The sequence below is a fragment of the Topomyia yanbarensis genome, chromosome 2, assembly GCF_030247195.1.
Source record: "Topomyia yanbarensis strain Yona2022 chromosome 2, ASM3024719v1, whole genome shotgun sequence".
Lineage (NCBI taxonomy): Eukaryota > Metazoa > Arthropoda > Insecta > Diptera > Culicidae > Topomyia > Topomyia yanbarensis.
The window spans coordinates 290,133,164-290,156,441 of NC_080671.1; the positions used below are offsets into that span (position 1 = coordinate 290,133,164).

Genomic DNA, 23,278 nt, shown 5'->3' on the forward strand with positions numbered 1-23,278 from the left:
CTGTGCGTCGCTTCAATCGTGATGTTCCTGTTCGTGTGAGTATTTCAGGAGATTCTAGGAATTCAGCAAGCACACTCTTATTATCATTATTTAGCTGTGATATGTCTCTTAGATTTGTCAACATATAGCTCGTCGAATTCAACAAATTCGAACTACAAATGTTCTTCAACATGAATTTCAGAAATCGCCTCTTTGGTCATATTATGGTCTTCAATAAAATGTTCCTCAATTGTTTGATTTTTTAAAATAATTTGACATTTTTAAATAATTTAACCGAAAAGAGCAGGCGACCTACCGTTACGAAATTTGTCGCTTTTTGATTATTCTAACTCGATAAACAAATAGCTGTTAAGAAAGAAAATCGAGGGGTGTCCAAAATAAGTTGATATCAATTTTTTAAGACACATTGGGGACACCATTTATTTAATATTTTTTAGATAAAACATTACGAAGAAACCTTTTCAAACACGTAACATGCATAATACCAAATCAGACAAACTAATTAAATCGATAAAAAATATTATAATTGTACATTTAAATCCAATTTGAAAATGTATCATTTCCACTGGTTCCTCTTGGGTATCTTTGAAACATGAAACGTTTTCGGTGATATTTTTGAAAACTGTGGATTCTGTTTAATTTTAAACAATTAGAGAAGAACTAATGATATTGAAACTTATAGACAACCCAAGGAATGTAATTGCTGCATCAAACCAAACAAATGCAGAGAAACTTGGCAGTGTAGAAGGCAAATACATTAACAGGGTCCACAATATGTAGGGGTCCAAATTAGGTTGGTTACCCTAGTACTATAAATCGCATGTTACAGGAACTCGATTCATCTCTTCATAGCGTCAATAAAATTGTTCTCTACAGTGGTGTAGCCCCTTAAACAAACGGAGGTGCTGGGCAAACTCTTTCAGCACGTTTACTAATGTGGTTTTTGTTTGAGGCGAAACTGAGTCAGTTCCTAACCCCAACTGCTGTCAAAATGTATGAACTGACAGCGGTTGGGGTTAGAACCTGACTCAGTTTTAGGTTCAAGCGAAATCGGCATAACAAACTACACCTTAACATATTATTGCTTTAAAAACATCAAGGAATAATTACACTTTGAAATACAAATTGATATGGTGGGCACAGTGTAATTAGTAAATCGAAAATGTACATAGAAAAGATACAATACAACATAGATAAGAAAATTTTCTATCTCGAAAAAACACAAATGGCGCCACGGTCAAGACTTCTATAATCGAAAAGAAAAACACAAATTTATTGTTATTCCGCACCAGAAAACTGAAAATCTACTTACCCCTAAAGATCCCTATTACTTTACATGAAGTAATTGGATGAAGAAACCAGTGTTTTTTATTCAATGCACAAATAATATTACTTGTTTAAAAATTGCTATATTTTAAAATTCACCCTTAGGGTCCGTACACAAATGACGTAGATTTTTTTCGGCGATTTTTGTCCCCTCCCTTCCCCCTCGTAAATAACGTAGCATTTACCTACCCCCTCCCCCTCGTCCCATGCAAAGCGCCCGGGTGATGAAAAAAATTGCATGTTTTTCAATTATTTTAAATACATGTCCTTTCGAAATGTTTGACGGCTTTTATCAACATTTTCATTATAACAGCAAATTGCGTGCAAAATAAGCCTATTTCATCACAAATATAGTGTTGATAGTTTTGTTTTGAATTTTATATGTCAAGGGGAAGAAAAGTTCTCTCAGTTCACAATCCTGCAGCTGCCAATGATTCTAAGCAGCATACGTTCATCTAAATTACTAAATTTTGTTTGGTTGAATCCGAAGTTAAAATTTTAATTCAGCTTCCAAACTAAGTCTACTAGTTAGCAACATTAACTAACTAATGTAGCAAGTTATATCCGCATACAAAATCTTTTCGTATTTTTGTGAACTTGTAGTTCCGCGAATCGTAAAATTTACCTCATGAAAAACTGCATCAAAAGTAACTTGTTTGAATTTAAATTCATTTCTCTTGGGAATGGAGGATCATTAAATTGTTTTCTCTAAACAATGGGTTTTAAACTTAATGCTACGTCGCACAACTTCTGACCCTACCCTCCCCCTCGTCACAATCGTCACAAATTTGGTATACCCTCCCTACCCCCCCCCCCCCCCAAAAATGCTACGTCATTTATGCATGGCCCCTTATTTGCTGTAGTCGATAGATTTTTATCGTATTCGGAATACATTTAATATAGGTATAATTTTATATTATTACAAAATTAATTGTATGCGTTTATCTTCGGTTTAGTTTCCTAGATTCCTACGCTAGAGTGTTTACATGTTAACGAAACTTTTAGCTACTAGCAACATTTGTTCTTTTTTTTAATATTTCCACCTTTACGCAAATGCACAATATCTTTATTTTGATCCGACTGAACCTGCAATATAATTAATATAGAAATTTATGGCAGTGTCATTTGAGATCAATGTACCTGTTTTTGCGTTTGCTTTTTATGCCTTAAAACTTGCTCGGTGATGGCTAAAAACATTTCTTCTACGTTTATGTTGTCTTTGGCTGATGTTTCAAACAACTGTATATCCATTTGGTTGGCAAAACGCTGTGCATCTTCGGTGATAACAACTTTTCGATTGGGATCATCATTTTTGTTTCCGACTGCAGAAAACAGCTCATTAGTAAAACCACGTTGAATAGTAAAACAACAGAGAACAGACAAACACTGCCCATACTCGCATGACAGTCCCATATGCATTTTTATCATTTTAGTCAGCTGCATGAATATAGGTTATTTTTTACAATACTTCAAGAAATCGCTGTAATAATCACGAGTTTGCTCCGTGAAATACGACACACTACCAAACCATGTTTATCTCATATGAAAAGTACCTTCATATTGTTCCCGTACGTTATACTAAGCGCAGTTAAGAATTTTTCATCTGCTATAATGTCTCTAGTGTAGCATATTTATTTATGCCACTGAGATGTTATTGTAAGGCAAAAGCACAAATTCCCGACAAACATATGATTAGGACGTAAAAACTGTCAAAATTCACTTCGAGTGGAAATTCCGAACAAACCGCTACTTCTCGTATTACAGATGTTGGTAGTAAACAAGAGAAAAGTTTTCTCTTTAACTAACTTCCTCTTCAAAGCGAATTTTGACAGTAATCATGTTTGTCAAGAATTAAACCTACATTATACTGAAAAGTACACCAAAATAAACCAAGTTGAACGACTGTTTGGTCGGCCATCATAGACAGAATGATCGCGAGGATTCAATAAGTCAATATTGGGCAATGTTTGCGTTACGTAATTTATGAATGGTCCACTATCAGGCTCATTCGCAGCGTTGCCAACTTTATTTTCAAAAAAACTGGAACCTCTCTTTAAAAAAGACTGGAAAAAACTGGATGACCGAATAACCAAATTTATCCTTGCAACAGGGAATGTAGTTTAGGGATGCAAAGTATTTTAAAATAAAATGGATCTATTTTTAATAAAACAGGATTCTCAAATATGAAGACAAACGTTCAATATGAAAACGTTCAGCTATTAGACAAAATAAGAAAGCAATTCTCATATAGCAGCGAATTTCTAGTTTAAGATAGAATAAAAGTGATCGCTACTATTTAAATATAACTTTTAGATAATTTCACATTACAAGTTTTAAGAAATTTGAAATGATAAACGAAAAAATTGGTACCTTCAAGCTAACGCACTGTGCCATATGTAATAAACAGACTAAAAAAACAATCTTCATTTTAATTAACGATATCTGCTAATCTTGCACTCCATAGCATATCAATTTCTAATGTGTATTGAAATATGACAGAGTGCAGCAAAATATGATTACTGAAAAACAATTAACTTGTTCCCTAGAGAGGTTGTACTCTTAACAATTTCATTTATTTTACTTTATTATTTATTATTAGTTTATATAGTAAACTACTATTGTATTGCAAATAGCGAGGAAATAATTTTGGCACACACCTTTGGGAAAAAACTGGATAAAACTGGACAATATTTTAAAAAACTGGACGATTTACACATGTGTCTGTTTGACTGGATCGAGTAAAAAAAACTGGAAGAATCCAGTTTAAACTGGAAGGTTGGCATCGCTGCTCATTCGCATATGAGTCCCATATTTTTTGACATAAAAATTTTAAACAATTAGAGATGAACTAATGATATTGAAACTTATAGACAACCCAAGGAATGTAATTGCTGCATCAAACCAAACAAATGCAGAGAAACTTGGCAGTGTAGGAGGCAAATACATTAACAGGGTCCACAATATGTAGGGGTCCAAATTAGGTTGGTTACCCTAGTACTATAAATCGCATGTTACAGGAACTCGATTCATCTCTTCATAGCGTCAATAAAATTGTTCTCTACAGTGGTGTAGCCCCTTAAACAAACGGAGGTGCTGGGCAAACTCTTTCAGAACGTTTACTTATGTGGTTTTTGTTTGAGGCGAAACTGAGTCAGTTCCTAACCCCAACTGCTGTCAAAATGTATGAACTGACAGCGGTTGGGGTTAGAACCTGACTCAGTTTCAGGTTCAAGCGAAATCGGCATAACAAACTACACCTTAACATATTATTGCTTTAAAAACATCAAGGAATAATTACACTTTGAAATACAAATTGATGTGGTGGGCACAGTGTAATTAGTAAATCGAAAATGTACATAGAAAAGATACAATACAACATAGATAAGAAAATTTTCTATCTCGAAAAAACACAAATGGCGCCACGGTCAAGACTTCTATAATCGAAAAGAAAAACACAAATTTATTGTTATTCCGCACCAGAAAACTGAAAATCTACTTACCCCTAAAGATCCCTATTACTTTACATGAAGTAATTGGATGAAGAAACCAGTGTTTTTTATTCAATGCACAAATAATATTGCTTGTTTAAAAATTGCTATATTTTAAAATTCACCCTTAGGGTCCGTACACAAATGACGTAGCTTTTTTTCGGCGATTTTTGTCCCCTCCCTTCCCCCTCGTAAATAACGTAGCATTTACCTACCCCCTCCCCCTCGTCCCATGCAAAGCGCCCGGGTGATGAAAAAAATTACATGTTTTTCAATTATTTTAAATACATATCCTTTCGAAATGTTTGACGGCTTTTATCAACATTTTCATTATAACAGCAAATTGCGTGCAAAATAAGCCCATTTCATCACAAATATAGTGTTGATAGTTTTGTTTTGAATTTTATATGTCAAGGGGAAGAAAAGTTCTCTCAGTTCACAATCCTGCAGCTGCCAATGATTCTAAGAAGCATACGTTCATCTAAATTACTAAATTTTGTTTGGTTGAATCCGAAGTTAAAATTTTAATTCAGCTTCCAAACTAAGTCTACTAGTTAGCAACATTAGCTAACTAATGTAGCAAGTTATATCCGCATACAAAATCTTTTCGTATTTTTGTGAACTTGTAGTTCCGCGAATCGTAAAATTTACCTCATGAAAAACCGCATCAAAAGTAACTTGTTTGAATTTAAATTCATTTCTCTTGGGAATGGAGGATCATTAAATTGTTTTCTCTAAACGATGGGTTTTAAACTTAATGCTACGTCGTACAACTTCTAACCCTACCCTCCCCCTCGTCACAATCGTCACAAATTTGATATACCCTCCCCACCCCCCAAAATGCTACGTCATTTATGCATGGCCCCTTATTTGCTGTAGTCGATAGATTTTTATCGTAATCGGAATACATTTAATATAGGTATAATTTTATATTATTACAAAATTAATTGTATGCGTTTATTTTCGGTTTAGTTTCCTAGATTCCTACGCTAGAGTGTTTACAACGAAACTTTTAGCTACTAGCAACATTTGTTCTTTTTTTTAATATTTCCACCTTTACGCAAATGCACAATATCGTTATTTTGATCCGACTGAACCTGCAATATAATTAATATAGAAATTTATGGCAGTGTCATTTGAGATCAATATACCTGTTTTTGCGTTTGCTTTTTATGCCTTAAAACTTGCTCGGTGATGGCTAAAAACATTTCTTCTACGTTTATGTTGTCTTTGGCTGATGTTTCAAACAACTGTATATCCATTTGGTTGGCAAAACGCTGTGCATCTTCGGTGATAACAACTTTTCGATTGGGATCATCATTTTTGTTTCCGACTGCAGAAAACAGCTCATTAGTAAAACCACGTTGAATAGTAAAACAACAGAGAACAGACAAACACTGCCCATACTCGCATGACAGTCCCATATGCATTTTTATCATTTTAGTCAGCTTCATGAATATAGGTTATTTTTTACAATACTTCAAGAAATCGCTGTAATAGTCACGAGTTTGCTCCGTGAAATACGACACACTACCAAACCATGTTTATCTCATATGAAAAGTACATACCTACATATTAGTCCCGTACGTTATACTAAGCGCAGTTAAGAATTTTTCATCTGCTATAATGTCTCTAGTGTAGCCTACATTATACTGAAAAGTACACCAAAATAAACCAAGTTGAACGACTGTTTGGTCGGCCATCATAGACAGAATGATCGCGAGGATTCAATAAGTCAATATTGGGCAATGTTTGCGTTACGTCATTTATAAATGGTCCTCTATCAGGCTCATTCGCATATGAGTCCCATATTTTTTGACATAAAAAATGTCTTACTCCACTATCTGGGGCTAGGTGGCATTCTAGAATCTAAACTATCTCCCATTCTATTCTATTCTATTCTATTCTATTCTATTCTAACCCTTACACAGTCAGTATTGAAAAGCATCCTGGAAAACACTGCAATTATTCTGAAATGTTTTTCTTGTCAAGATTAATATTTGAAGCAGATTTTCATATGTCGCAAATATTAAAACGGCCAGGCCTACTGTGCAGAGTTGGGTTTGAAGATGTTTCAAAATTAAACGGCAATTAAATTATGCATTTAATAAATAATTTAATTACGAATTATTTTGAATCGTAAAGTAGGAAGAAACGAGGACAACCGTACCGACTGTTTCAATTTTAAGGGAATATAATAAATCGTTGGGAGTGACTTTGCTAAGAAGGTCAATGTCACTCCTTTGGTCCTTTGGGATGGGACAGAGATATTTACACCTTGCCCTGGTTAATAAGCCTAGGTTAAAGCGCCTTTACTCGCTCTATTTTTCCATTACGCGTTCAATACTTTTGTCTACACTTTCTAGTATTGACCAAAACAATGAACGTGTCATGGCCGCTAAAGATCACTCTGCAAATAGGAAGGCAGGCATTAAAATATCAAACTGTTCAATGTCAAACGAATGCCGATGGCAAAGTCGAGGGTTCTGTTGGCAGAGCCCACAGTAGCTCAATGCAAGTGGGTGGTTCGTTCAAAAATTGTAAAAGAGTTAAATAGGCATGCATGGAATAGGACTCAAGGAAGCATCAGTGGGTGAAAGAATTTTTCAGCACGGGAAGTTGTATTTTTTTCAATTTGACGAGATCGAACTAGTCACTACAAAAAAGTATATGATAACGAGCACGCTGAGATTTAACAAAAAATGAAGTAGAATAGGTTCATGCAATGCTCTATATCTAATAACCCATTCAAAATCGAACTCCTCCGTACAACGGCGCATTGGCAAGAACATGTACAAATCACGAACACGTCAATCTGAAACCAATATCGATTGCACAATTACTTTAAAACGTTTCATATAATTTCATTTTGAAGATGACATGACAATTACATAAACATACATTAGTCGCTAGAACTATATAATTGACAGATGAAAAGGAAATATGAATTGGATTGATCTCACCAGATAATTGATTTTAAAGCACATTAAAACTCTTTTGATTCCCAACAGCTACGTTGGATGATCAGCATCAGCATTTATTCTTGAAAACAGCACACATATTTTCACTTTTACGTTTTATGGGAGACTGATCTCCAGCAAAATACTGTATGTGACCACGTATACTTCGTTGGAGTTTCTTGACCATAAATCGGACGTATGCGTAAAACTTTTGCTTCGTTTTAAAATTTTGGACAATCATCTCATCTCTTACATTCCTCTACACATATAAAAAATGGTCGATGGAAAAATTCAAGTTGTCTATCACTAAAACTGTTGTTTTTCATCGTGCATAACATGTACTGGTTTTCATAAATTTCAGAAATTCACAACCAACTCTAATCATAACAAAGCAAACTTTGATCTTGAAATCATTTTAAGTACAGATCAACGACGTATAATTAAAGTCTTGAGAATAGTAGCAATAATTCTGGAATTTTTCGAATTTTTAAAAAATTTGACGTGAGCAAAGAAACGTATTCGTCGAGATGCGTTATAGTATAGGTGTTCACATTCGTCATGTTTGAGTGTGTTGGTTTGTTGCTAGTGAAATTAATCATGGCGGCCCAGGACCGCGAAGCACATAATCAACAAACCGACCAATCGAAACGAAGCTTGTAAGCACGTGGTAAAAATAAGTATGGCGTCCGGGATCGCAAAAGAGCAAATGTTTACATCACTAACCAATCAGAATGAAGTATGGGACCACGTGCTTCTGTTTTCTTCTTCATTTCTTCTTGTTTGTCCGAAAAAAGTGACAGCTGATGCACACATAAAAAAATGTGTACACCTGTATACACCTCGCGTATTCGTGTCCGTCGCGTATGGCTACACGCAGAAAAAAAATAGTAAAAATAAACAAATTTTGGTTTTAAATAACAATTTTCCCGTTTGATATAGTGACAAACAAGATTTAGGTTTGATTCAATCAATACTGTTGGTTGAAATTACCAACTAATTCATTTGTTGGCTTTTCAGTAGTTTCAACAAATATTTCGTTTGAAACAACAAAATCATGTTAAGTTTAACCGAACAAACAAGTTTGAAGGAACAAAAACAAATCTTTTGTATCAACCAAAGGAAAGAACAACTCAAATTTAGTTGAAATTAAACAAAGATTTTGTTGGTTTTTAACAAAGGGATCAGTTAGATCTAACAAATTTTATTTTGATTCAACAATGTTTCTATTTAAAATGTAAACGGAAGTACTTGTTGAACTAAACCAAATACATGCTTTTGAAAAACGCCCATTTCTGTTTGAAACAGTCATTCGCCACGTTTTAGATTCAACAAAACGTTTTGTTGGTTCAAAAAGGCCTGATTCTTCTGCGTGTACTACGATCCGAATCCCTAAAATCTAAACTATCTCCCATGTAACGAAACTATGTAAGGTTTGCACGCTTATAACTCCTATATTACTTGATGGATTTTAATCATTCATACACCAACCGATTCAGAAACACCTAACTTAAATATTGGTAATAATTTAATATCTCCCCAATAAAAGTAAACTTTTGGAAATTGGTAAAATTAAAAAGATCACGAAAAACGGGATTACCATTTGTGAGGCAGATTTCTCAGACACAGCCGTCATTAGAGGGCACCTTAGTGGCTCAATCAAACACAAAAAGTCATAAATAGAAGCGACGCATGTCCGTTTAACTAAGTTGTTGCTAATATCCCATACGAGCAACATCGTCTCCGGGCGATGCAATAAGCGCTATCGATTTTCGGCAACGTTGGCATTTGCACACACTCGCACCTCAGTGACTAAACCATATATTTATAAACTAATATAAATAGAGGTGACGCGTACACGTTTGAATCAGTTTTTGTTCTTATGTCGAACGGGTAAGATCATGGCTGCAGCGTCTGGACGCTACACTAAGCGGTAGACGCTATGCATTTTCGGCAGCGGCGGCCGTGTGCGGATTTTTCGGGTACCAGCACACACAGAATGATTTGCAAAGTGGGTGGGTGGGGTGTTTTGGATTTAATACAATACGGCAGGATGCGACTTATGTGTGCTGCTTGAGAGTGTTGCGTTGAAAAAAAATATTTGTATGCATGCGTTTGCGTTACAACTTGTTAATCCATGTTTACGGCGCTTTGTAGCTGCGTAGGGTAAAGAGCCTATTGGCTTTCATATGTTTCATATTTCGGTTATATGTTTTTTATCAGTAAGGCTTCTGACAACGTGCTTCTGTAGTTATTGCACTGTTCAGCAGCGTAGTATTTTATATAGGAGAGTACACTCAGGTTTCTTACGCGTTTTTTTGCGCGGTATTTTTTTACGCGGATTTTGAAATTTACGCGGTTTTCATTTACGCGTTTTTTTTAAATTTACGCGGATTACATTTATGCGGTCTGTATCCCCCGCGTAAAAAACTTGAGCGTAATTGCATCGGAAACAATCACATTCCCAGCAGAACTTTTTGTTTCAAACGCTTTTGTTTCGTACTGCACAAAACGGAAAATTTTAAAACAGCAGTTTAAGCGTCCCAGCAGCAGTTTAAGTGGGTGTTCGGGGTGTTCTTTTTCGATTAAAATTCAAGCCATGTCTTAAGCGTTACTGGACTTAAAATTGTTTTCCCAGTTTATGCAGTCAGCGTATCTGTCTTGCCCTATGTATTTAAAACACAGTTCTAATCGCGTTTTATGCTACGTTCACACTACGAGTTAAAACGCGTTTTAACGCTAGCTTGATGATATTTTTCTTGTTTCCAATTATTATAACGTGTTTTAACTCTGTAGTGAACGTAGTATTAAAGTATACAACAAATAGATTGGTTGGGTATACCAATTTAAATTTTAAAATAAATCTTTTAAATTATGAAACAAACCGCTGTACTGAAGATATAATTATGTCAGTCCTATTACCACATAAAACACCTATATAACATAAAACGCTGCAGAATTGGTTTAATAATACAATGTTTACACTACAGAGTTATAACACGTTATAATAATTAGCAACAAGAAAAATGTCACCAAGATAGCAAAAAAACACGTTTAACTGGTAGTGCGAACGTTGTATAACAGTGTAATTTATCAAATAATTTCATTTGTTCAACCACTAATCGATCAGGAAATACTTAACCTTAAGATTGTTTACTTAAGTTCATTAGTACATTATTGAAAATTTAAATGGAAAAAGAAATTTCATATTTCATGGAGAATCTGTATATTTCCAATGGCGGGCGTGGGCTTCCTCATCACAGTTCTCAATATGGAACTTTTCTTTTGAATATATTTTCTGGGCAGACCAGCCTATTATTACTAGATGGATCAGCCAAATAATGCCATTCACCTAGTGAGATACTTGATTAATTGTAATAATAGATTACCGTTAAACGATCTTCAATAAATTGGGAGGGTTTATAGCAAATTGTAAGATATGAAAACAGGCGAATGAGCAAGAACGTAAGTCGATATGTGTGATAAATAAAATTCATTTGCACGCTCTTGAAAAAAGCTACATTTTTAATGTCACCGTGGTCGTGTCCTGTACACAACCCTTCAATTTTTTTATTGGTTTTACACCAAAAGAACAGAATTTAAAGGTATATTTATGAAACCCAGAAATGTTTATGTAGTTGTTTATGTATTGTTTATGTAGAAATTGTTTATGTAGTAATTCAACTATCTGGTGCAACAGTTAATAATTATTGTTAGCCCTAAAATAAGAAGAAAAACAAAAATATTGAATACTCTTTTTCTTAACAAGGACTGATATGCGATTACAGGCAGTACACGTTCGAACAAATAAGTTTCTAATACTTGTGTAAACATTTGAACAAAAACCAAAAAACTAAACTAAAACACTAACGCCACCATACTAGCATATCTCAAACTACAGTTATAACTATATTGATCATTTTGAAATTTCTAAGTGATCAGCTGTCAATTCAGTTAAACTCACCTTCTTAAGGAAAGGCGAAAGTAGCATACCTGATGGTAATATCCCAATTACCTTTGAATAGGCCGTTACTTTTTACACAACTTTTACGCCCGAGATAGACGTCTGTTCTCTGTAGTAAAACTAAGCACACTGATAATAATTCACACAATAAAATCATATGAAATTAAACATTACTTGCATGTTCGTTTTCATGTTGAAAATAAAACAAATGATTTTTCTTTGAATTTCACATGGAAAACCATTAAAATGCATTTCATGTGGTATTTCAAATTGTATTCATACCATATGAATACCATATGAACACGACGTGGTTTTACATTTCTTACAAAAGAAATGTATAGGATTCGCTCAAACTTTGAAAACGTTTTCCGAAACCTGGAGAGCCGAGTCTCGTATACTAATCGACTCAGCTCGACAAATTGGAACAATACCTGTATGTGTGTGTGTGTGTTTTATAGTAAAGTTTAAAAAGCTTCAAAAGCTTGGCCTGTAGTGTATTGGCACTGTGTGGGACTCACGACTCACGTTCGTGCCTAACCACTAAAAACAATCCTTACTTTTTACACCCTTCTTCCCCACGCAACTACGACAAGGTATTACTTCGTGGGGGGATCGTTGTGCTTTCGTCGCACCTTTTTCTTCTGCTCTATCTCGGAGCCTCACTTGGTTCATGGAGTGGCTCGATCTATGAGCTTTGATTTAATTCTCGACTCTTCTCTCGCTTCTTGTCTCCATCTATTTAATCGCCGTTTAGCTCTCGTCACCGTGAGCCGTTAAGGCGCTGATTCCTTGTGCCATTTAGCTCATGTTTCCGTGAGTCATTCAACTCCCGGAATTTCTCTCAGAACCGGTGTTTGTTTCGTGAGCCAATTAGCTCTCTTTTCGTCATGGTTCTGTCGAGTATTCCACGGCGGCGAATCTACCCTACCGTGAATTCTCAGGCGGTAGATTGCTCCCGATACCGATTTACCTTTCTATGAGCCATTTAACTCCCCGGTCCGTCTACTCGGTCTAGTCCTCGGCTGTGGACTTAGCCTACTCAACGGGCCAGCCAGTAGGTGCTGAGGTCCGTCCAGCGATTCCGGGTGGAGCGTAGCTTTAGGTTCACTGGCGCCCCAACGACCCACAGTGGGGCAGAATGATACTTTCGACGCTCAAAACCTCTAGCGCCCTGGGTATGTATCTTGGAGGATCGGTGTGTTCAGCAAAGTATTGTAGATAGAAGTAAGAGATAAGTACAAGCTGATCTAGATCAGTTCGATCTTTTGACACAGGCGTCCTACCAAAAAGTTTTTCTTCGAAGTTGTTTGTTTTGATTTGATAAACATACGTACTAAAAATTCTTATACTTTATAACCTATGTAGATGGCGCTACATGACATTTATAAAAAAATATTCGAAAATTAAATTTGCATTTTTTTAAATCTCTGGAAAATTTCGATTATTACTAAATCTTCGAAAACATACAATAATAAAATAAAAGTTGCAAAGAGCGATAAATGTTATCATGACATTTAAAGGGTGTTTTCATCATAAATATTGAAAAAATATGAATATTTCCGATTTAGAATAAATTTATAAAGTAATGCATAAAGTAATTTTGTTCCAATACTTGCTGTATCTCGTGCTTTGTGCGGTTTGCCAAATAGTAGTTCAGACATAAACTAGTTCTTATTCATTGCAAGAAATATTTTGTATGAACGATTTTAGCTAATCCTATTCCTTTATTTATTTAATCCACTTTCCCTGCTGCTTTTTTTGGCATCCCCTTTAAGATTCAACCTTTTCTCAATCTGACCTTTCACTCCAAGGTTCGATGACAATTTAACCTGTTTAGAATATATAAACTTAATCTTAATATTGTTATTTATCTTATAGTTTATTTCACATAACATTAAACTAGCTCTTGACATCTACAAAGATTAAGGTTTGAACTAGTTACACACAAAATTTAAGCTGCCGCCGCACATTGAGTAAAAATTGCGGAATTTTGAAACTGGCTATTTGGCATAGAAATACATCAATTTCAGTTAACCTAAATGTCTGTAGATAAAAAGCCCCACCTTGCCCCAAATTTTTCATTTTGTTATTATAAAGTTAAAGGTCTCTACTAACCACAAACAAAGTTTCAGCAGCAGCTCATACGTCTCCCAACCTTTGAACGGAACGGATCGTTATATTTCACAGTGGTGTTCGGTGTGTAAATTTCAGTGATTGAAGGTCATCCTTTGTTCGTTCGTTAGCTGCCATTCTGCTGGTGCCCGCAGTAAATCCAGTACATTGTTTTCGCTGGTGCGGAACAATCGACGTTGTTTGCAGATAAGTTTTGCTTTATTTTTTTTTTCCTCGTTTGCTTTCTTTCCTTTACCCTACTTTTCCTCTACCTTGTAATCAAATAATAAGACACATTCCCGTTTATATAACGCTCTGCCCTCGTGCTTAAATGGCCGAGGGCGAAATACCATCTGATGTAATCATGGAAGTCCCTGATCCCCCTAATACTCGCATTGCTCCCCTTATAAAGCAGTACCCAGAAGGTTCCTCTGGGCCATGGGTGGTATATTTTCGGACCGGAGAGAAACCGGTTAATATATTAAAACTTTCTCGAGATCTGACTGCTAATTACCCGGCCGTAACTCAGATAACACGTGTTCGGGCAAACAAGATACGTGTTCTAGTGAATGATCTCGGCCAGGCAAACGCGATTGCTTGCTGTGAGCGCTTTACGCGGGAATTTAAAGCGTACGTGCCTTGTGTGGCCTGTGAAATCGATGGGGTAGTGTCCGAACCGGGCCTGAAATGCGAAGAACTGTTGGAGCACGGGGTTGGCTGCTTTAAGGACCCCTCACTTGAACAGATTAAGATCTTGGAATGCAAACAATTGTATACCGCAAACACCGAGGGAGGTAAGACTACCTACTCTCTATCAGGCTCGATTCGGGTGACATTCGCCGGGTCCTCTCTTCCCAACTACATCCTCCTTGACAAGGTTCGCCTACCAGTTCGCCTGTTCGTACCGCGGGTCATGAACTGCAGCAATTGCAAGCAGTTGGGCCACACAGCCACATATTGTGGAAATAAGAAACGATGCGGCAAATGCGAAGGAGAGCATGAGGATGACTCTTGCGACAAAGAAACTGAAAAGTGTATTTGCTGCGGGGGCCCTTCACATGCTCTTAAATCATGTCCTGCGACCAAGCAGCGCGGGGATAAAATTAAGCGCTTCCTTAAGGAACGCTCAAGGCGTTCTTATGCAGAAATGCTAAAGAATGCTTCGCCATCTGTCCTGTCCGAAAATCCCTATGCTGGTTTGGCTAACGTTGAGCAAGAATCTGACGACCCACGAGAGGGAACATCTTTGGTTAACCCAGGGGAATCCAGGAAGAGGAGAAATCCAGCCTCCCCTACATTGCCTCGTAAGGGTGCCAAGGTGTCGTCCATTCAGAGTGCGCCATCTACAACCAATAAATCCAACGGAAGTGATGCACAAAAGCCGAAGAAATTTGCTCCAGGACTTGGAAATATTAATTCTAACAAGGAGTACCCACCACTTCCAGGGACATCCAAAACCCCAAGTGTCCCCTTTTTTCAAACAGATACTCAGTCCAGTAGCGGACTAATGAAATTTTCTGACATAGTGGACTTAATTTTCACAGCTTTCAATGTTATTGATCCTCTTAAAAGCCTTCTGATACGTTTTCTCCCTATAGTGCAAACATTTTTGAAGCAGTTGACTACTAAATGGCCCCTCCTTGCAGCGATCGTATCCTTCGATGGCTAAGTCATCGAACGAGGTCACCGATTCGATCACTGTTCTACAGTGGAACAGCAGAAGTATCCTCCCGAAAATCGATTCCTTTAAATTTTTACTAAATAGTTTAAAATGTGATGCTTTCGCATTATGTGAAACTTGGTTAACTTCCGATATAAATCTCAACTTCCACGACTTTAATATAATTCGTCTGCATCGAGAAAACCCCTATGGAGGAGTACTTTTGGGGATCAAAAAGTGCTATTCTTTCAACCGAATTAACCTCCCTTCGACACCAGGCATTGAAATTGTCGCTTGTCAAGTTTTAATCAAAGGTAAAGAAGACCTTTGCATTGCTTCCATCTACATTCCTCCTAGAGCCTCGGTAGGGCACCGAACGCTTTGTAATATCACGGAATCCTTACCGGCACCGCGGCTAGTTCTGGGAGACTTTAACTCGCACGGTACGGTATGGGGCTGTCTTCATGATGATAATAGATCAACATTAATCCAAGATCTTTGCGATAATTTCAATATGACCATCTTAAACACGGGAGAAATGACGCGGATTCCTACACCACCAGCACGCGCAAGCGCGTTGGATTTGTCGCTTTGCTCGACATCGCTACAGTTAGATTGCATGTGGAAGGTGATCCCTGATCCCCACGGTAGCGATCATTTGCCTATCGTGATTTCAATTGCTAACGGTTCAAGACCATCGAAAACAATCAATGCCTCGTATGACCTCACACGGAACATTGATTGGAAGAGTTACGCGACCGCGATATCCGTTAAAATCGAATCCACTCAAGAACTTCCTCCGGAGGAAGAGTACAGGTTTTTGGCTGGCTTGATTCTCGACAGTGCGAATCAAGCTCAGACTAAACCAGTACCCAGCGCGAATACCCATGGACGGTCTCCCACCCTGTGGTGGGATAAAGAGTGCTCAGAGCTGCACGCGGAAAAGTCCACTGCATATAAGGCCTTCCGGGAAGACGGGTTACCCGCTAGCTATCAACAGTACGCGTCGTTAGAAAGGCGAATGAAGAATCTAATGAAAGCCAAAAAAACGCAGTTATTGGCGCCGGTTCGTCGACGGGTTAACGAGAGAAACAGCGATGAGCACTCTTTGGGGTACGGCTCGACGTATGCGTAACCGTAATAGTACCAACGAGAACGTGGAATATTCAAACCGTTGCCTATTCGCTTTCGCCAAGAAGATCTGTCCGGACTCTGTCCCGGTACAGAAAACGTGCCGCGCCGCGTCTCCTCACGATACCGCGAACGAAACACCGTTTTCGATGGTGGAGTTCTCACTTGCTCTCTTATCGTGCAACAATAACGCCCCAGGGTTAGACAGAATCAAATTCAACTTGCTGAAGAATCTGCCTGACACTGCAAAAAGGCGCTTGTTGAATTTATTTAACAAGTTTCTTGAGGGAAACATTGTCCCTTATGAATGGAGGCAAGTGAAGGTCATCGCCATCCAAAAACCAGGAAAACCAGCCTCCGATCACAACTCGTATCGGCCGATTGCAATGCTGTCCTGTATTCGGAAGTTGTTCGAGCAAATGATCTTGTTTCGCCTCGACAATTGGGTTGAAGCAAATGGCTTACTGTCAGATACACAATTTGGCTTCTGCAAAGGCAAAGGGACGAACGATTGCCTTGCGTTGCTTTCTACAGAAATCCAAATGGCCTATGCTAACAAAGAGCAGATGGCATCAGTCTTCTTGGATATTAAGGGGGCTTTTGACTCAGTTTCTATCAACATTCTGTCAGAGAAGCTGCACCAGCATGGTCTTTCGCCAATTTTAAATAACTTTTTGCTAAACCTGTTGTCTGAAAAGCACATGCACTTTTCGCATGGCGATTTAACAACATCGCGATTTAGCTACATGGGTCTTCCCCAGGGCTCATGTCTAAGTCCCCTGCTCTACAATTTCTACGTGAATGACATTGACGATTGTCTTGCCAATTCATGCACGCTAAAGCAACTTGCAGCCGACGGGGTGGTCTCTGTTACAGGGCCCAAAGCTGCCGACTTGCAAGGACCATTACAAAATACCTTGGACAATTTGTCTGCTTGGGCTCTTCAGCTGGGTATTGAGTTCTCCACGGAGAAAACTGAGTTGGTTGTTTTTTCTAGGAAGCGTGAGCCGGCGCAACTCCAGCTTTTATTAATGGGTGCAACGATCAACCAGGTTTTCACATTTAAATATCTCGGGGTCTGGTTCGACTCTAAAGGTACCTGGGGATGTCACATTAGGTATCTGAAACAGAAATGCCAACAAAGGATCAATTTTCTCCGAACAATAACTGGAACATGGTGGGGTGCTCACCCAGGAGACCTGATCAGGTTGTACCAAACAACGATATTGTCGGTGATGGAGTACGGGTGTTTCTGTTTCCGCTCCGCTGCGAACATACACTTCATCAAACTGGAGAGAATCCAGTATCGTTGCTTGCGCATTGCCTTGGGTTGCATGCACTCGACCCATACGATGAGTCTCGAAGTGCTGGCGGGCGTTCTTCCGCTAAAAAATCGATTTTGGGAACTCTCATATCGATTGCTCATCCGATGCGACATTCTGAACCCGTTGATAATTCAAAATTTCGAGAGGCTCGTCGAGCTTAATTCTCAAACCTGTTTTATGTCCTTGTACTTCGACTACATGGCACAGAGCATCAATCCTTCTTCGTACAATCCCAACCGTGTCCGTTTCCTAGATACTTCTGATTCTACTGTATTCTTCGACACATCCATGAAGGAAGAGATTCGTGGAATCCCGGACCATATACGCCCGCAGGTGATCCCCAATATATTTTATAATAAATTCCGAGAAGTCGACTGCGACAAAATGTTTTACACTGACGGATCAAATCTCGATGGGTCCACTGGCTTCGGTATCTTCAACAATACTATCACCGCTTCATTCAAGCTCAATGATCCCGCTTCAGTTTACGTCGCAGAGTTAGCTGCAATTCAGTACACCCTTGGGATCATCGACACTCTGCCCACAGATCACTACTTTATCGTTTCGGACAGCCTCAGCTCTATCGAGGCTCTTCGTGCGGTGAAGCCTAAAAAGCAACTCCCGTATTTTCTGGGGATGATACAGGAGTCCTTGTGTACGTTATCTGAAAAATCTTATCAGATTACCTTTGTTTGGGTCCCCTCTCATTGTTCTATCCCGGGCAATGAAAAGGCCGACTCATTAGCAAAGGTGGGCGCATTAAATGGTGACATACACGAAAGACCAATCTGCTTCAACGAATTTTTTAGTATTTGTCGTCAGAGGACGCTCAACAGTTGGCAAACCTCGTGGAGCAACGGGGAACTTGGACGATGGCTACATTCGATTATCCCAAAGGTATCAACGAAGCCTTGGTTCGGGGGGATGGATGTGGGTCGGGATTTTATTCGCGTAATGTCCCGACTTATGTCCAATCACTACACCATGGATGCGCATTTGCGGCGTATTGGGCTTGCGGAGAGTAGTCTGTGCGCTTGTGACGAGGGCTATCACTACATCGAACACGTTGTCTGGGTATGCGCCGGGTATTGTGACGCCAGGTCTCAGTTAAAGGAATCCCTTCGGGCCCGAGGTAGACCACCCAATGTACCAGTCCGAGATATGCTGGCAACTCGTGATTTCCCCTATATGTCCCTTATTTATACCTTCATAAAAACGATAAATATCCCAATTTAGTCCCTCTCTTTTTATTTCTCGTTTTTAGAGTTTCCTCCTGCCTTGTGGAACCGATCAGCTCCAGAGTGCCACTATGTAACCGCCGTCGCCCTTACCACTACGCCTGCATAGAAGGAAACTGAAGCAAGAGCGACTCGAGGTCCGATGACTTTTGAAGGATTCCCCGCGGGTCCGAAGAATACCATCCGCCAATCCGGTACTCGACGACTTACTAGACTGAGGCGCAAATTTGTTTCGCTCATCCCCCCCCCCCCCCCCCGTTCGAGCGAAAGTTGCAAGTTTTGCTCTTCTTTCCCTGTCTCTCCCCTGTCCTTGATACAAGTGCTGCTACACTGATGCGGAAATAAGCCACCCTCTGAATATCTTGACCAAGCATAAGTTTTAGTTAAAAAATTCAAATTAGTATTCTGTATTCCTAGTTTTAAGATAGCTATAATTTTTACTCTATTGAAACTCTTGTCCTCCATCTTGTAAATAGAATTGAATCCCTAGTTTTAAGATTTCTGTGAAGTTTCTCATAAATATTTGTTCCCCCTTTTGTGTACTAAACTATATTGTTAGTTTTAAGATAACCGTAAAATATTTCGTAAAATACTATTACTCCCCCTCTTGTATATCAAAGTGAATCCCTTGTTTTAAATTTTTTCATAAAAAAATCTTTTGGCCCTCTCTTGTATATTGAATCTTATTTCTAGTCTTAAGATAGCTGTAAACTTTTTTTTTCCTTTGTAAAAAAAAATATTTCAACATTGTAACCTCCTAGTTTTAAGATATCCAAAATGTAAAAACATAAGCATTTGGCACCGCCAAGCTAACGCATTTGTGCCTATCAAATAAACGAAATGAATAAAAAAAAAGTTTCAGCTGTCATGTAGCGCCATCTACAGATGTTGTAGAGTATTTATTTCGTAAAATAATATGTTTATCAAATCAAAATAAACAACTTTACCAAAGAAAACATTTTAATACTTTGATACACTGTGCCGCGTCTCACAGTGATTACCTTCCATACAAAAGTCGCACAAAACCTGAAAAGTGGCCCGAATTTGATGAAAACTTCACACTGGAGTAATTTTGTGGCGCTCATATTTGATGTCAATTTTTTATTTTGTTATCTCAAAATTTTGGCACTTAGGGTGGGCGAAAATTCAACATTTACGAATATAAAGTGCACTATATCTGCAAATTCATTTTCGAAAAATTTTATGTAGGGAATTTTCTGCAGAATACACATTATTTCAATTGTTGATCATGCTGGGAGACATTTACAAAATTTATTACGAATCCTGGATTGTCAAACACTACCAGGCGTCTCCTTCAGACTTATCATGAAAAATCACCATTAGAGGGACAGAAAAAAATGACCCCTATTGGCCCACCCCTAAGTCGATTCCTCGTCCCACCAGGAATACTTGCACCAAATTTGAAGCAAATCGGACAAGTCTAGCTACCGGACCAACGTGCCTGAAGTTTGCATGGGATTTTTCAACAATTTACATGGAGAAAACCCACTAGCTCGCAAATAGCCCTAATAGTGCACGGTTGTGTATCAGTACTCGATTCGCACGAACTTAAGTTAATTTTTGTGAAATAATCGTTAGGTTAAGCTCAATTGTATGTTCAGAAGAATTAAAGTAAATAATACGAGTTATGTTTTAATTAGAAAAATTTAGTTCAACATGTTACCGCATAGAGGGCGCCAACAAACGGAGAGAGATAGAAATTTGGTGTCTTCTACAAAGTTATAGAATTTTTTTTTGGTTCAGTGTATTTTCACCGATTAGTTGTTTGTAATGATCGCTCCAGTTATTTTTTTTTATATTTGACGTTATTTGTGCCGTTGAATCATCGTTTATCGTATCAGTCGGCTCAAAATTTGACTTGCGCCGTTGATATTGTGAAGTTTTAAAGTGTTTCCTGTAAATTTTGTTTTTGTATCGTGAAAAATCAAGTGAAAATCGCGATTATTTACATATATTTACAGATATACCCATGTAAATAACACAGGTTTGAATACCATTGATTTTTTTCAGAGTCGATCATCTATTTCACCTTTGAAGTTCTGTAAAAAATCTATCTTTCGTCCTCAATACTTAATATTTTGAGAAGTCTCTATTCAACCTGTTTACAAACAGAGGAAAATATTTAATCATGAAAAGCCCAAAATAAATTTATGAGGTTTTGTGTGGTTAGGCGACACTGTGCGTCTGCGGATTTGAAAGTTCAACATCAGAGCATCTGCTCTGTGAATGCAGTGAATTGATATAGCGCAGAATCCTCGCTAAAGGAACATTGGAGCCTTTTGATATTTGGACTGCAAATCCCAAAAAGGATATATACTTCATACGAAGTGGTGTGCCTAACTGGGAAGAGTGTGTATCTCAATAACGACAATCACTCATCAATCGTGATATGTCATAGCAGATAGCACACTTAAACCAAGAAAGGGGCATACCAAAATAGATCTAAAAGCTGGTCGCAGTGGTTTGTCTCCCACAAACAAAACAATCATTTTTCTGCACCTTAGATGATGCTTTAGACATTCGAACACTAAAAGTGAGAATCTGTAAATTTAATTGTCTACAATCTTGTTAAAAACTTAAAATCGGTATGAAACGACGAGGTCTTGCAATTTAGAAATTAATTTCCTCGTAGCTATTTGCAAATAGTTGGGTTTCATTGAACAGTGCATTCAGAGGAATTCAAGTGCTTGAATGGTCTCATCTTTTAACCAAGGTTTATTAAGGTTTATTCTGTAATTAGATTCCAATGTCTTTGAAATATAGAGACAGACTAGTTTTCATCAAACTTATACGATATTAATGCTCTTTTTTAAGTCGCTGGATGGTTTTTCATGAAGAAAAAGCTTTTCGAATAACACATCTTTGTCTTATTTTTCATTTCTTAGTTTGATCTCGAGAATAACTGAAGAATACTTGAATTTTGAAATCTTAGCTTGATCTACAGAATAATTGAGGAATACTTGAATGAATCTGCTCCCTCTTCGCCTCTTATCTTGTAAACTACATTTGGATTAAATTCTAACATTTTGATTTCAACAAGCTCCGTCAGACATTTCGTGGTATTAAAATATTTGGTGGTATTCATTGCAACTTAGAATGTTTGATAGAGACACTAAACTGTTTGTACTTTTGATTCGAGGGAGCTTCCATTCATCGGAGGGTACTGCTTAGCTGCAAGGGTTTACTTACATTTACGTTACATTTACTGCCGTTATACGCATATTTGTGCCGTGTTCTACCGGATTCCCTATTCCCCGCTGAGCTTGGCTGGCTGCGCAACGTACTTCGGAAGCAACGTAAGCGATTCTATCGTCACTGGACCGACGACAACAAAGCTATTCTTCGACAAATTGAGCTGCAATATGAAACAGCCCGGAACATTGCATTCGGTGAGTATCGCATACAAGTCCAATGCAACCTGCGGAATAATCCCTCGATATTCTGGAAGTTTATAAATAGCAGAAGACGCTCCGGGGGTATTCCAGAAAATGTTTATCTGCGAGACAAATGTTCACAGACCGAGTCGGTGGATGTTTTTGCAGATCACTTCCGAGATCTATTAACCAGCCCTCCTGTCTACCCATCGCAAGACTACCTTGAAACGTAGCCAACCTATAGTATCAACCTTCCCCGCCCTAACGTAAACGATGCCGATGTTCTGAGAGCTTTGTCCAGTGTTCACCCGTCCAGATTGCTTTCCGCCTTTGTTTATAAAATATTGTGCCCGAGTGCTTTCTGTACCAGTAAGCATTATTTTCAAGAGCTCGATCACGAAAAATATTTTCCCTAGTGTGTGGAAAGCTGCAATAGTTCCTATCCATAAGGCAGGAAATACTCATAATATAGAAAACTATGGAGGGATCTCGCTTCTGAATTGTCTGGCCAAAGTTCTGGGAAAGATTGTTTACAATGCGATGTACGCTGCATCTTCGCACATAATTGATGAACGTCAGCACGGCTTTGTAAAGAAACGCTCGACCACTTCGAACTTGATGACGTACACAAGTGTTCTAGTTCCAGCCATCGAGAAGCGCCAGCAAGTTGATGCAATATATT

The 23,278-nt window shown here is 38.1% G+C and overlaps 1 protein-coding gene and 1 long non-coding RNA gene across 3 annotated transcripts in view; both read right to left on the reverse strand.

Annotated features, from left to right (window-relative positions):
* Nucleotides 1-2,195: 2,195 nt before the first annotated feature.
* Nucleotides 2,196-4,973, reverse strand: LOC131683248 (uncharacterized). The gene is made up of 2 exons (XR_009304452.1): nucleotides 2,467-4,973; nucleotides 2,196-2,412 (listed from the first exon to the last, which is right to left on the reverse strand). It is a non-coding gene; the product is annotated as an uncharacterized LOC131683248 (long non-coding RNA).
* A 766-nt stretch (nucleotides 4,974-5,739) lies between these two features.
* The window catches only part of LOC131683249 (ras-related protein Rab-35-like), a 360,655-nt gene continuing 343,116 nt past the window's right edge, over nucleotides 5,740-23,278 (reverse strand). For both annotated transcript variants that reach the window (XM_058965080.1, XM_058965079.1), the window contains exons 4-5: nucleotides 5,966-6,147; nucleotides 5,740-5,911 (exon numbers count right to left, since the gene is read on the reverse strand). In XM_058965080.1, the coding sequence (XP_058821063.1) occupies nucleotides 5,834-5,911; nucleotides 5,966-6,147 (260 nt within the window). In that variant the 3' untranslated portion in view covers nucleotides 5,740-5,833. The remainder of the gene's footprint in view (nucleotides 5,912-5,965; nucleotides 6,148-23,278) is intronic.